The sequence below is a fragment of the Callithrix jacchus genome, chromosome 15 (assembly GCF_049354715.1).
Source record: "Callithrix jacchus isolate 240 chromosome 15, calJac240_pri, whole genome shotgun sequence".
Lineage (NCBI taxonomy): Eukaryota > Metazoa > Chordata > Mammalia > Primates > Cebidae > Callithrix > Callithrix jacchus.
The window spans coordinates 81,556,475-81,570,796 of NC_133516.1; the positions used below are offsets into that span (position 1 = coordinate 81,556,475).

Genomic DNA, 14,322 nt, shown 5'->3' on the forward strand with positions numbered 1-14,322 from the left:
TTTAGTAGTAATGAGATCTTGCTCTGTTGTCCAGGCTAGTCTTGAACTCCTAAGCTCAAGCAATCAGCCTCAGCCTCCCAAAGTACTGGGATCACAGGTGTGATCCATAGTGCCCAGCCCCACTCAGCCATTCTAGTAGGAATGTTTTTAAGTCATGTATTATTTTTTAAATATACAAAATAAAAAGTAATCCTCAAGGGGAAAAAGGTAGCCATATTTCCTTCCACTTACACCAAGTATATCATAAGATTATTTAAGAGAAAAATAATGCAATACATTATTATTTAAAAATTGACATGATTTTTTTAAAATTTAATAATCCCATGGAGGTAAAAAGGTATTTTCTTACCTTTTGAAAGGCACAGCATTTTTCAGAATCATCTCTACCTCTGCAATATTTGCTCTGGCAAGGTCTGCCACAGTAAGAAAGCCAGAAGCATAGAGAACCCTGGCTCTCGGAGCATTCAATAAGGATACCCGAATCAGGTCACACAGCTCCCTCTGGATGCCAAATGTAAGACGCTTCTGAAATTGGGAAAGTAGTAGTTCCATGTTGTGCCAGCCCAGACGGTTGGAAAATACTGTAATCATCCCTAGAACATTCATAGAATATTTGTTGAATTAAAATTTTGTTTTACAGAGCAATTCTCCATTTCTTTAGATGTATTTATATTTTGTTTTGTTTTTCCTGCAAAATCGTAGGTTTAACAAGGCCCAAGGTGTAAGTTAACAAGGGAGCAGGCATATATTAAGGGCCTCAACTAATTGGACAATAAATGCACTAAGTTTTATGTCATCTCATTTATTCATCTAATGCCATCGCATTTATTCTTTTTTTTTTTTTTTTGAGACTGAGTTTTGCTCTTGTTACCCAGGCTGGAGTGCAATGGCGTGATCTTGGCTCACCACAATCTCTGCCTCCTGGGTTCAGGCAATTCTCCCGCCTCAGCCTCCTGAGCAGCTGGGATTACAGGCATGCGCCGCCATGCCCAGCTAATTTTTTGTATTTTTAGTAGAGACGGAGTTTCACCATGTTGACCAGGATGGTCTCGATCGCTTGACCTCATGATCCACCCGCTTCGGCCTCCCAAAGTGCTGGGATTACAGGCTTGAGCCACCGCACCCGGCCTCATTTATTAATACTGAAGTTAACAAAAGAAAACTGAGGCAGAGCACAAAACAAGAAGCCCTCACCCTAATTCATTCCTCTCTCTCTCTCTCTTAAGCAAAAGAGAACTCTTAAAAACCTGTGAGGGACTCTTTCCACCTAGAGGAAAACAAGAGAGTTGGTTTAAATATTCAATCGCTGAGAAAACTAGAAAGAGTAGAGTTCCCACCTGCATTTTCTTCAAAGAAATGTTGCTGATTGCCATTAACCAGTCATATTAAAAAAAAAAAAAAAAGGTTGCTGAGCTCAATAGCTGTACTGTTTTGGAATAAAGAAACCAAAACAAGTACCATGTCATAAAGACACTTCTCTACGAGAACATAAACCCCTAGAGGTAGTCTTTCATCTTTGATGCCAGTGCGTCTAAGACTGAGTCCCTCCCTTCTTACCACTCCCTCTTCTCATCTTCCCCGCAGTGCTCCCTCATAAGCACACATCTTCACAATGAAACCTCTTACACATACAAATGCACACACCCTCTTGTAGCCCATAGTTTCCTGAGGTTAACATTTCAGGAAGGGCTTGTAAGGATTCGTTAGTAAAATCAGATTCAGAATTTATCTGCTTGCTTAGAGTTTAATACATTAACGCAGACCAGTGGTTCCTTAAAATAGATCATTTTTAGAACAGTCAGACAGGAGTTCAGAAATCCCTCTCCATCTTCCATCCTTCTCCTCAACATGTATTAATCAGTACCTTAATGAGGAAGGGGAGAACACAGAAAACTTTGTTTCTATTTCTTCTTGTAACAGGAAAAAGAAATGAAAAAGGAAAGGAAAAGAAAACAGAAAGGAGAAGGATAGTCAGCAGGTTGTTAAGGAATAGAGGTCCAGACATTCAGCTAATTACCAATCCTCTGTAACATGGTACTGAGCCCTGAGGAGCCACAGTTTGAATTTTTTTTTTTTTTAAATGGACTTTCACTCTCGTTGCCCTGGCTGGAGTGCAATGGCATGATCTCGGCTCACCACAACCTCTGCCTCCCAGATTCCAGCGATTCTCCTGCCTCAGCCTCCCAAACAGCTGGGATTACAGGCATGTACCACCACACTTGGCTAATTTTGTATTTTTAGTAGAGATGGGTTTCTCCATGTTGGTCAGGATGGTCTCGAACTCCCGACCTCAAGTGATCTGCTTGCTTCGGCCTCCCAAAGTGCTGGGATTACAGGCATGAGCCACTTCGCCCAGCCAGTTTTGAATTTTCTGATGATGACAAGAACTGTATAGCACTTTTAAAGAGGCCTACAGCCAGGTTCTGTGGCTCATGCCTATAATCCCAGCACTTTGGGAGGCTGAGGTGGGCGGCTCACCTAAGGTCAGGAGTTCAAGACCAGCCAACATGCTGAAATCCCATCTCTACTAAAAATACGAAATTAGCAGGGCATGGAGGCACACACCTGTAATCCCAGCTACACAGGAGGTTGAAGCAGGAGAATCGCTTGAACCCAGGAAGCAGAGGTTGCAGTGAGCCGAGATCATGCCACTGCACTCCAGCCTGGGTGACAGAGCAAGCCTCTGTCTCAAAAAAATAAATATAAAAATAAAAAAATAAAAATAAAGAGGCTTACAAAATGGAATTTGAAAAAATAAGTAATCTTGACCTCAAATCACAGTCTTAAATAAATGTGAAACCCTTTGTTTAACTGACCTGCATAAACAGCAGCCGACTGCTGCAAAGATTGAATCTGTCCACGATTGCATCCATATTTTTGAATAATTTTCCTTAAGGGAACTTCACTGATTAAATCTAATAGCACAAGACTGGTGAAAAACCTGGGAATAAATCACCAAAAACATGGTAAGAGATCATTTATGTCTACTAGGAGATACTGCGTGTTGTAAAATGACTAAGAACCTGAAAGGCAATAGAGACCTTATATAATACATTCTGGTAAGATTGTTAATGGAAAATAGGGTTAGTGGACAAAGACTGAGATCAATGCTTACAAAGCAAGCTTTGACATGCATTAGTACTATAGTAAAGAAATAATGTCTGTATAACAAAAAGTTGCCCATATTTAATATTGCTAATATCAAGAAATGAGACTTGGTTCAAGGAAGGTGATGGCACAAAAATTTAAAAGATAACTTGATATACAGTTGCATGTATATCATTATTTCAGTAAGATGACAGAATCTAAATACGTCATCCAATTCTGATTTAAAAAACACCAGTAGCACTGAGTGCAGTGGCTCACACCTGTAATCCCAGCACTTTGGGAGGCCGAGGCCGGCGGGTCACCTGAGGTCAGGAGTTCGAGACCAGCCTGGTCAACATGGAGAAACCCTGTCTCTACTAAAAATATTAAAAAATTAGCTGTGTATTGTGGCGGTCCCTGTAATCCCAGCTACTTGGGAGGTTGAAGGAGAAGAATTGCTTAAACCCTGGGAGTCGGAGGTTGCAGTGAGCCGAGATTGCGCCATTGCACTCTAGCCTAGGCTACAGAGCTGAACTCCATCTCAAAAAAAAAAAAAAAAAAAGTAGTAAAAATAATCCAAGCATATAAATCCTTATAAAATTTATACTTAACCGTGTTGTAAATAATATACTAGAGATTAATGTTTTTTTTAAAAAAATAATTTCATATATATATATTTTTGAAATGGAGTCTCACTCTGTCGCCAAGCTGGAGGGCAGTGGCGCAATCTCCATTCACTGCAACTCCCACTCCCGGATTCAAGTGATTCCCCTGCCTCTGACTCCCGCGTAGCTGTGACTATGGGAGCAGGCCACCACGCCCAGCTACGTTTTGTATTTTAGTAAAGACGGGGTTTCACCATGTTGGCCAAGATGGTCTCTATCTTCTGACCTTGTGATCCGCCCACACTGGCCTCCCAAAGTGCTGAGATTATAGGCGTGAGCCACTGCACTCGCTCCCCCACTTTTTTTTTTTTTTTAAGACAGAGTCTCACTCTGTTTCCCAGGCTGGAGTGCAGTGGCACAGTATCAGCTCACTGCAACCTCCACCTCCTGGGTTCAAGCGATTCTCCCACCTCAGACTCCAAGTACCTGGGATTACAGGTGTGTGCGACCACGCACAGCTAATTTTTGTATTTTCAGTAGAGACAGGGTTTTACCATATTGGCCAGGCTAATCTCAAACTCCTGACCTCAAGTGATCTGCCCACCTTGGCCTCCCAAAGTGTTGGGATTATAGGCATGAGCCATTGCGCCCAGATAATTTCATTACATTTCAAAGAAGCGGCAATTCATCAAAGAAGCTAACAGCCTGTACAATTTCTCCATCTGAATCTTTTAATTAGCTCTTCTTCCCTACTGGTAATGCATCACTTCTAAGCATGGTACAAAGCATAACCCCAAGTGAAGTCACAGTAAATTGGCGGTTCTTCTGAGCCATACCTTCTTTACAAAAGAGAATTAAATATTCTACTTTAAAAGATAAGATCTTTATATATAACAGCTGCTAAACTGTAAGTTGCAGAAATAAACTGAAATACCAATAAATTCAGAAAATATAGAAAACTGAAAAATCTTATACTCTGCCAAAATTTTGATTTTATTGACAATGAAAGTGACTACAATAGCATCTACTACATGCAAGACACTGTGTTAAATACTATAGAGCCAAGAGATCTTGACCTTTACCTTTTATGGATGGCCATTTGTCGGTGCTGTCTCTCAGTTCTGGCTACTACTTTTCCTTTCACACAGCGAGCCAAGAACCCCTCTTCAACTCCCACTAGCTCTGCCACTCTTTTCATAGAAGTTGGCAACTTCTCCCATAAACAAAAAAATCGATACCAATCAATAGTAGTCCAATCCTCAAACATAGGTGTAACCTAAAAGGAAGAAGTATTATTAACTAAAACTATTCCATTACAAAAAAAAATTATACACAAACTTCATATTAAAGACAAAAACTAGGCGTGATGGTATGCGCCTATAGTCCTAGCTACTCAGGAGGCTGAAATGGGAAGATAGCTTGAGCCCAAAAGTTTGATGCTGCAGTGAGCTGGCCCAACTGACTGGGTAAGACTCTGTCTCTAAAAAAATGAAATAAAATGAAATGGCTATGACCTAAGTGCATGCAAAAAATAAATAAATGAATAAATACAATGGCCAGGTGTTATGGTTCATGCCTATAATCCCAACACTTTAGGAGGCCAAGGCAGGAGGATTGCTTGAGCCCAGGAGTTTGAGGCTGCAGTAAACTATGACTGTGCCACTGCACTCCAGCCTGGGCAACAGAGCAAGACTTCATCTCAAAAAAATTACAATAAAATAAAATTACTTAAAAAGACAAAGGCCTCAGGATTTATAAAAACGTCTAACTATGGTAATACCTCATTCATATGGAAACAATCATGAACAATGCACTGCCAGGAGAAATGGAAAAGGGATCACTAAGGATACAAACTAGATTTTCTAGAACCCAAGTCTTTTTTTTTTTTTTGAGACAAGGTCTTGTTCTGTCATCCAGGCTGGGATCACAATTCACTGCAGCCTTAACCTCCTGTGCTCAAGCAATCCTCCCACCTCAGCCTCCCAAGTAGGTGGGGCTACAAGGTGAGCACCACCACATCTGTCTAAATTTTTAATTTTTTTGGAGAAACAGGGTTTTATTATGTTGCCCAGATTGGTCTCAGATTCCTGGCCTCAAGCAATTCTTCTGCCTCAGCCTCTCAGTGTTGGGATTAGAGGCGTCAGCCACTGCACCTGGCCAGAACCTAAGTTTTTAATCATAGACACTTCTAATATGAATATTTTAACTGTAGGTACAGTCCTAAGTATTCTGAATAATTTTCAAGAAAGAATCAATAACATAGAGGAGAGAAAGGAGAAAAGAATCAATATTCAGAATTGATATATTACCCAAAATGTCAATACTCAACAAAAGTTATGAAACATAAGAAATAGGAAGGTGTGTCTCAAACACGGGGAAAAGCAGGCAAAATAAATCAAAAGAAATACCTTTGAGAGGGTCCAGCCATTGAAATAAGTAAAGACTTCAAAGCAAACATTATAAATATAATCAAAAAACAAAAACCATGCTTGAAGTAAAAGGCAAGATGACAACATCTCATTAAGTAGAGAATACAATATGGAGAAAATTATTTTTAAAAGAACTGTCTGAGCGCGGTGGCTCACGCCTGTAATCCTAGCACTTTGGGAGGCCAAGGTGGATCACCTGAGGTCAGTAGTTCAAGACCAGCCTGGCCATCATGGTGAAACCCCATCTTTGTGTGTGTGTGTGTATGTGTGTATATGTATATATATATACACATATATAAATGTGTATATATATATATATATACACATATATAAATGTGTATATATATATACATATATGTGTGTGTGTGTATATATATATACACACACATGTATATATGTGTGTGTGTGTGTGTATATCTATATATATATACACACACGTAAATATATATATGAACCAAATGGAAATTCTGGAGTTAAAAGTACAATAACTGGCCAGGCATGGTGGCTCATGCCTGTAATCCCACGACTTTGGGAGGCTGAGACAGGAGGACTGCTCAAGCTCAGAAGTTTGAGACCAGCCTGGACAACATGGTAAAACCCTGTCTCTACAAAAAAATACAAAAACTTAGCCAGGAATGATGGCACATGCCTGTGGTCCCAGCTACTTGGTAGGCTGAGGTGGGAAGACTGCTTGAGCCCAGAAAGTTGAGGCTGCAGTGAGCCATAATTATGCCACTGCACTCTTGCCTGGGCAACAGAGCAAGACCCTGTCTCAAAAAAAAAAAAAAAAATGCAATAACTAAAATGGGGTTTACTATGTTACCCAGGATGGTCTTGAACTCTTGAACTCAAGCAATGCTCCTGCCTTGGCCTCCCAAAGTGCTGGGATTAAAGGTGTGAGCCACCAAACTTGGACCTAAAATCAGTAATTCACTAGCAAGATCAACAGTATATCCAAGATGGCATAAGACAGAATCAGCAAACATGAAGATAGATTAATAAAGACTATGCTAACTAACAGCGGGGGAGGAGAAAGGAGAAAAAAATGAACAGAGCCTTAAAGGAATATGGGAAACACTAAGTGTACCAACATATGCACAATGAGTACCAGGAGAATATAGAAAGAAAACGGAAAAATATCTGAAGAAATTATGGTTAAAAGTATTCCAAATTTGATGGAAAACATTAATCTATATATCCAAGAAACTCAGTGAACTCCAAGCAGGATAAATTCAAAGAGATCCACACAAAGACGAATCACAGTCAAAATGTTAAAACTGAAGAAAAAAATCTTGAAAGCAGCAAGAAAAAGTCATCATATATAAGAAACACCCGATAAGATTAAGAGCTAATTTCTCTCTAGAAACAAGAAGGCCAGAGAATACAGTTAGATGACATATTCAAACTGCTCAAAGAAAAAAAAAATCTGTCAACTAAACATTGGTTTTTGTTTTGTTTTGTTTTGTTTTGAAACAGGGTCTGGCTCTGTCACCCTGGCTGGAGTGCAGTGGCACAATCTCAGCTCACTGCAACCTCTACCTCCTGGACTGAAGCCATTTTCCCACCTCAGCCTCCCAGGTAGCTGGGACTATAAGTATAGCTGCATACCACCACATTTTTGTATTTTTCTGGTAAAGACGGAGTATCACCATGTTGCTGGTCTCAAACTTCTAGGCTCAAGCAGTTACCTGCCTCAGCCTCCCAAAGTGGTGGGACTGCAGGCATGAGCTAGCATGCCCAGCGTCAACTAAGAATCTTATAAAAATGAGAGTCATTTTTCAAAAATAAAAGTGTAACAAACATTCCCAGATAAACGAAATCTGACTACCCCGGCCAACATGGTGAAACCCTGTGTCTACTAAAAATACAAAAAAAAATTAGCCAGGAGTGGTGGCACACACCTATAATCCCAGCTACTCGGCAGTCTGAGGCAGGAGAATTGCTTGAACCCAGGCGGCGGAGGTTGCAGTGAGCAGAGATTGCACCACTGCACTCCAGCCTGACAACAGAGTGAGACTCTGCCTCAAAAAAAAAAAAAAAGGAAAGGGGGGCCGGGCGCGGTGGCTCAAGCCTGTAATCCCAGCACTTTGGGAGGCCGAGGCAGGTGGATCACGAGGTCAAGAGATCGAGACTATCCTGGTCAACATGGTGAAATCCCGTCTCTACTAAAAAATACAAAAAATTAGCTGGGCATGGTGGCGCGTGCCTGTAATCTCAGCTACTCAGGAGGCTGAGGCAGGAGAATTGCTTGAACCCAGGAGGCAGAGGTTGCGGTGAGCCGAGATCGCGCCATCGCACTCCAGCCTGGGTAACAAGAGCGAAACTCCGTCTCAAAAAAAAAAGGAGGGGGGGAAGGGGAGGGGAAGGGGAAGGGAAGGGAAAGGGAAGGGAAGGCAGGGAGGGGAGGGGAAGGGAGGGGAGGGGAGAAGAGAAGAGAGAAAGAAAGAAATGCTAAAGAAAGCTCTTCAGATTGAAAGAAACTCACCCAAAACCATATTTTAATTCCAAACAAAAAAATAAAAGAGAATCAACAAAGGGAATTATGTGGGTATATATAAAAACAGTATCATTACATATTACTCTTTTCTTCTTCTGATTTAAAAAGCAACTTTTAAAACAATATGCATATGATTGTAATGTATTAGGTTTTTGTTTGTTTGTTTGAGACAAGGTCTTACTCTGTTGCCCAGGCTGTAGTACACTGGTGCAATCTCAGCTCACTGCAACTTCCACCTCCCAGGTTCAAGTAATTCTCATGCCTCAGCCTCCTGAGTAGCTAGAATTACAGGTATGTAACACCTCACCTGGCTCATTTTTCTATTTTTAGTAAAGATAGGGGTTTTGCCACCATGGCCAGGCTGGTCTCAACTCCTGACCTGAAGTGGTCCACCTGCCTCAGCATACCAAAGTGCTGGGATTACAGGCGTGAGCCACCACACCCTGCCAGTATGCATATAATTGTATTGTTGGTCCTATAACATATAAAAATTACAATGTATTTGGCAGTATCAGCCCACAGGAGGCAGGTAGAAGCAAAGCTGTACTGGACTAACGAAACAAGAGATGGTATCTCAAATCCACAGAAATAAATGAAGGAAAAAAACACAATAGTAAATATAAATGTTAATGAACCAAACTATGTAAATGTATATTTGCTCTCCTTTCTTCTCTCAGCTTCTCTAAAAATATTAAATTACATAAAATACTAATTATAACAAACACACTGTTAGGTTTGTAACACATAATGATGTAGTAACAGTGGCACAAAAAAAGTTATTCAAAATAGAATATTTCTATATCTCACTGCAATTAAATTAGTATAAATTTTAAGCTGTACCTGATAATCCCTTGAGTAACCACTAAAAAAAGCCAAAAAATACAGAGAAAAATGTAAAAATTTTAAATGTCATAGTCTTGTGCTGCATAATGACATTTTAGTCAATGACAAACTGCATATGATAGCAGTCCCATAAGATTTTAATGGATCTGAAAAATTAATATTTCCTAGTGACATCATAGTCATCAAAACGTCTAGTATGTTGCATTATACTTATTATTGTATTACAACTGCCTACAGTATTCAGTAGAATATCATGCCAAACAAGTTTGTAGCCTAAAGCAGTAAGGTTATACCATATATCCTAGGTGTACAGCCTGCTATACCATCTAGATTTTTATAAGTACAGTCTATAATATTCACACAACAACAAAATTGCCTGACGATGCAATTCTCAGCATGTTTCACTCTCCTTAAACAATTCATGACTATACTAGAAAATATTCCCTTTATTCAAAAAAGCAGTAAAAGAGGTACAGGGGAACAAATTCTCTGAGAATTGTAGTTGAAAACTTCATTACCTGACTTTCAGCAATGAATAGAACTACTAAGAAAATCAAAAGGAAATAGAAGACTAAGGTAACACTCTAAGTCAATTAGACCAAAGGGACATCTATAGAACTCCACCAAACCATAGCAGAATGTATAGTTGTCTCTTGTTATCTGTGGGGGACTGGTTTCAGGACCTCCTGCAGATAACAAAATCCGTGATTTTATTTTTAAAATCATTTTATATCATTTACAAGATGCTTGAGTCTCTGATATAAAATGATAGTATCTGTATATAACCTATGCACATCCTGCCATATCTAGAGTAATCATCTAGAGTAATTATAATACCTAATACCAGGTAAGTACTATGTAAATAGCTAATATACTGTATTGTTTAGGGAATAAGTGACCAAAAAACCTATAAGTTCCGTACAGAAAATGTTTTTTTGAGACTAAGTCTCAATGTGTCACCCAGGCTGGAGTACAAAGTGTGATCTCAATGCAACCTCTGACTCCCGGGTTCAGACAATTCTCCTGCCTCAGCCTCCCGAGTAGCTGGGATTACAGGCAAGTGCCACCACGCCTGGGATTACAGGTGTGAGCTACCGCACCCAGCCCAGAAAATATTGTTGATCTGTGGTAGGTTGAATCCACAGATACAGAATTCACAGATACAAAGGGCTGACTACACGTTCTTCTTGAGTTCACATCAAATAATCTCCAGGAGAGACAATATGCTAGGCACTAAAACAAGCCTTAATAAATGTCAAAGAAATTATACAAAGTATATTTTCTGACAACAATAAACATAGAAAGCACGAAAATAATTTTTTAATGTGGAAATTAAAGAACACATGATTAAATAACAATGGGTCAAAGAAGTAATCACAATAGAATTTGCAAAGTACCTTGAAATGAACGGAAATGACAAATGAAAACATATGCCAAAACTTACAGGATATAGTGAAAATAGTACTATAAAGGAAAGTTATAGTTTGATATTTGTATATTTTAAAAAAAGACCTCAAGTCAAAATCCTCATCTTCCAATAAAACAGCACAGTAAACCCAAAGCAAGAAGAAAAATAATAAGTAGAAACTTATGAAATAAAGAGTAAAAAACTGTAGAGAAAATCAATTAAGCAAAAACAGACAAGAATGAAAAGAGAACAAAATTGAAAAATATTTAGCTGGACTGATTAGGAAATGATGTGAGAAGATTCAAATTACTAAAATCAAGAATAAAAGAGGAACCATCATCCTTACATAAATAAAAAGGATTATAAGGAAATACTATGAACAACTAAATGCCAACAAATTAGATAATCTGCATGGACTGTTTCCTGGAAATACGAAAACTACCAAAACCCATTCAAGAAAACATAGAAACTCTGAATAGTTATAACAAGTAAAGAGATTAAATTAATCATCAAAACATTTACTCCAAAGAAAAGCCCAGGCCCAGGTGGCTTGAGTGGTGAAATCTACGAAACATTTAAATAACAATTATAGCAATCTTTAACAAATTATTCAAAAAAAAAAAAAAAAAAAACAGAAGAGGAAGAAATACATCCTAATTCATACTGTGAAGTTAGTATTACTCCAAAACCACACAAAGACATCATGAGAAAAGAGAACTACATACAGGTCAACGTATCTTATAAATACAGATGAAACAACTGCAACGATTCTCAATAAAATACTAGCAACCAAATCCAGCAACATAAAAATGAATTATACAAACTGATCAAGTCAGATACTCCCTTTTGGAATGAAAGTATTTACCCAGTGCCTATATCCCCATTGCATTTTGGGAGTAATTTAGTTTCTTTATTTCACAGGCTCATAGGTGGAAAGGACTAGCCTTGTCTCAGATGAGACTTTGGACTTTTGAGTTAATGATGGAATGTGTTAAGACTTTGGGGGACTGTTGAGAAGGGATGATTGTATTTTGGAATGTGAGAAGGTCATGAGATTTAGGGGCCCAGAGGTAGACTTATATAGTTTAGGTATGTGTCCCCACCGAATTTCATGTTGAAACATAATCCCCAATGCAGGAGATGGGGCCTGGTGGCAGGTGATTGGATCATGAGGATGGTTTCTAACGGTTTCACACCATCCCCCTTGGCGGCGCTGTTGCAACAGTGACTTCTTGAGATTTGGTTGTTTAACCGTGTGTGGCACCTCCCGCCTCTCTCTCACTCTCTTCCTGTTGCACCAGCCACAGAAGATGTGCCTGCTTCCCCTTCACCTTCTGCCATCATTGGAAGCTTTCTGAGGCTTTCCCAGAAGCAGAAGCCACTGTGCTTCCTGCACAACCTGAAGAATCATCAGTCAATTAAACCTCTTTTCTTTATAAATTACTGAGCCTCCCAGTATTTCTTTATAGCAGTGTGAGAATGGACTAATACAGTAAGCCAACCAAAATAGCTATGAACATTGAAAAAGGAAAGCAATGAAGAGAAACTTGCCATACCAGAAAGTTTTTAGTGAAAACAGAGGTACTGGCACAAAAATCAGTCAAACTGGACTTTCGTCAGACTAAGAAGTGAAACAGAAATATATACAATGACAACTGGAAATTAGAAATATACCCAAATACAAATGGAAATTAATACAGAAGATAAAAGTTTCCATCTCGAGTCATTATGTAAATTAACCTTTTAATAAATGATGCTTAGATTACATATAGCCATTTTGAAAAAAACATGAAACTGAAGAACCATATACCAGAATACACTCCAAATGAAGCAGAACTCAAATAGAGGAACACAACTATACAATTACTTGAAGAAAATGTGGGTGAATTCCTTAATAATCTCAGAGCAAAAAAAGTTCTAATTTGAAAATTCATAAATTCAACTGCATTTTTTAAATGCTTGATAAAACATACAGTAAGCAAAGACAAAAGAAAAGTGAAAAACCAAGAGAAAAATCCTTCTACTTATATCACAAAGCAGCAATCTCCCTAATATATAAAAAAAACTTTAAAACGTAAAAAAAATACAACAGACAAATGAGCAAAAGACATGGACAATTCACTGGAGAGGGAAGTGAGGGGCCCTGCACCCATCAGCAATCACTCCCCATTTTCATTCAAACTCCTCATACTCCCCCAGCCCTGGGTAACTACTAATGCACTAAATGTTCTTTTTGTTTCTATAGACTGCCATTCTGCACATTTTATATAAATGTGGAAAATGTCCAAATTTACTCATAATGTAAAAAAATGTAAATTAAAACTACACTCAAAAATACAAAAGCTTAACAATATACTCTCTACTTGTGAGGCCATGAAAAACAACTACTCTCATATATCACTGGTAAAACAGGAAAATAATACAAACTCTACAGAGGTCAACTTTGTAAAACCAAAACCACTTATGGTTTTATATTTTATCCAGCAACTTTACTTCCAGAAGTCTTTCCTAAAGATAGACCTTCATAAAAACTAAACACTGTGTGTACCACGTTATTTATTGTAGCATCGTTTGCCACAACAAAATATTGAAAACAATCCAAATGTCCATCAATAGGGAACTGATAGCATAAACAATGATACATCCACCTACACAACAGAATTGTAGAGCTATGAAAAAGACTAAAAAATCAATTGATATGAAGTGATTTCCAAGTTACATTGTTAAGGAAAAAAAGGTATAGAATATCAAGCACAGCATGCTACCTGCTGTATAAAAAAGTGAAGAATATGCTTGGCAATTTTTGTAGCTAGGCGCAGTGGCTCACACCTGTAATCCCAGCACTTTGGGAGGCTGAGGCAGGTGGATCATGAGGTCAAGAGTTCAAGACCAGACTGGCCAACATGGTGAAACCCCGTTTCTACTGAAAAATACAAAAATTAGCTAGGCATGATGGCTCGTGCCTGTAATACCAGCTACTTGGGAGGCTGAGGTAGGAGAATTGCTTGAACTGGGACCAGGGAGGTGGAAGTTGTGCAGTGAGACGAGATTGTGCCACTGCCTGGGCTACAGAGTGAGACTCCATCTCAAAAAAAAAAAAAAAAAAAAAGAGAGAGAAGAAGAGAAGAGATACATTAAAAAGTGAATGAAAACAGTAATCTACGAAAGGTGGGTGGAAAGGCATGCAAGGGATGGATATAGGAGTCAGACTTCTCTGACTATTCCTGTTGATATAGTTCTGACTTTTGAATCACAGAAATGCTTTATATATTCAAAATATAAAATAATACAGGCAAACACAGAATGTTTTGTCTAACCTAAAACATAAGTATATTTTAATTGTCAATGAGCTAGGGGTCAAGGCCTTTTGAGCATGAGTCTGTTGATTGGAATTTACCATGGCTTTCTTAAACCATAACCACAATACATTGTCTAAGAAATCCAGTTTCTGTT

The 14,322-nt window shown here is 38.7% G+C and overlaps 1 protein-coding gene across 19 annotated transcripts in view; it reads right to left on the reverse strand.

Annotated features, from left to right (window-relative positions):
- Positions 1–14,322, reverse strand: part of LOC100402421 (DNA polymerase theta) — a 126,241-nt gene that overhangs the window by 72,697 nt on the left and 39,222 nt on the right. For all 19 annotated transcript variants that reach the window (XR_013527600.1, XR_013527601.1, XM_078352042.1 and 16 more), the window contains 3 exons: positions 4,775–4,968; positions 2,817–2,941; positions 350–593 (listed from right to left, as the gene is read on the reverse strand). Coding sequence is in view for 17 of the 19 variants with exons in the window: in XM_078352042.1 (XP_078208168.1) it covers positions 350–593; positions 2,817–2,941; positions 4,775–4,968 (563 nt within the window). In the remaining 2 variants the exon portion in view is untranslated. The remainder of the gene's footprint in view (positions 1–349; positions 594–2,816; positions 2,942–4,774; positions 4,969–14,322) is intronic.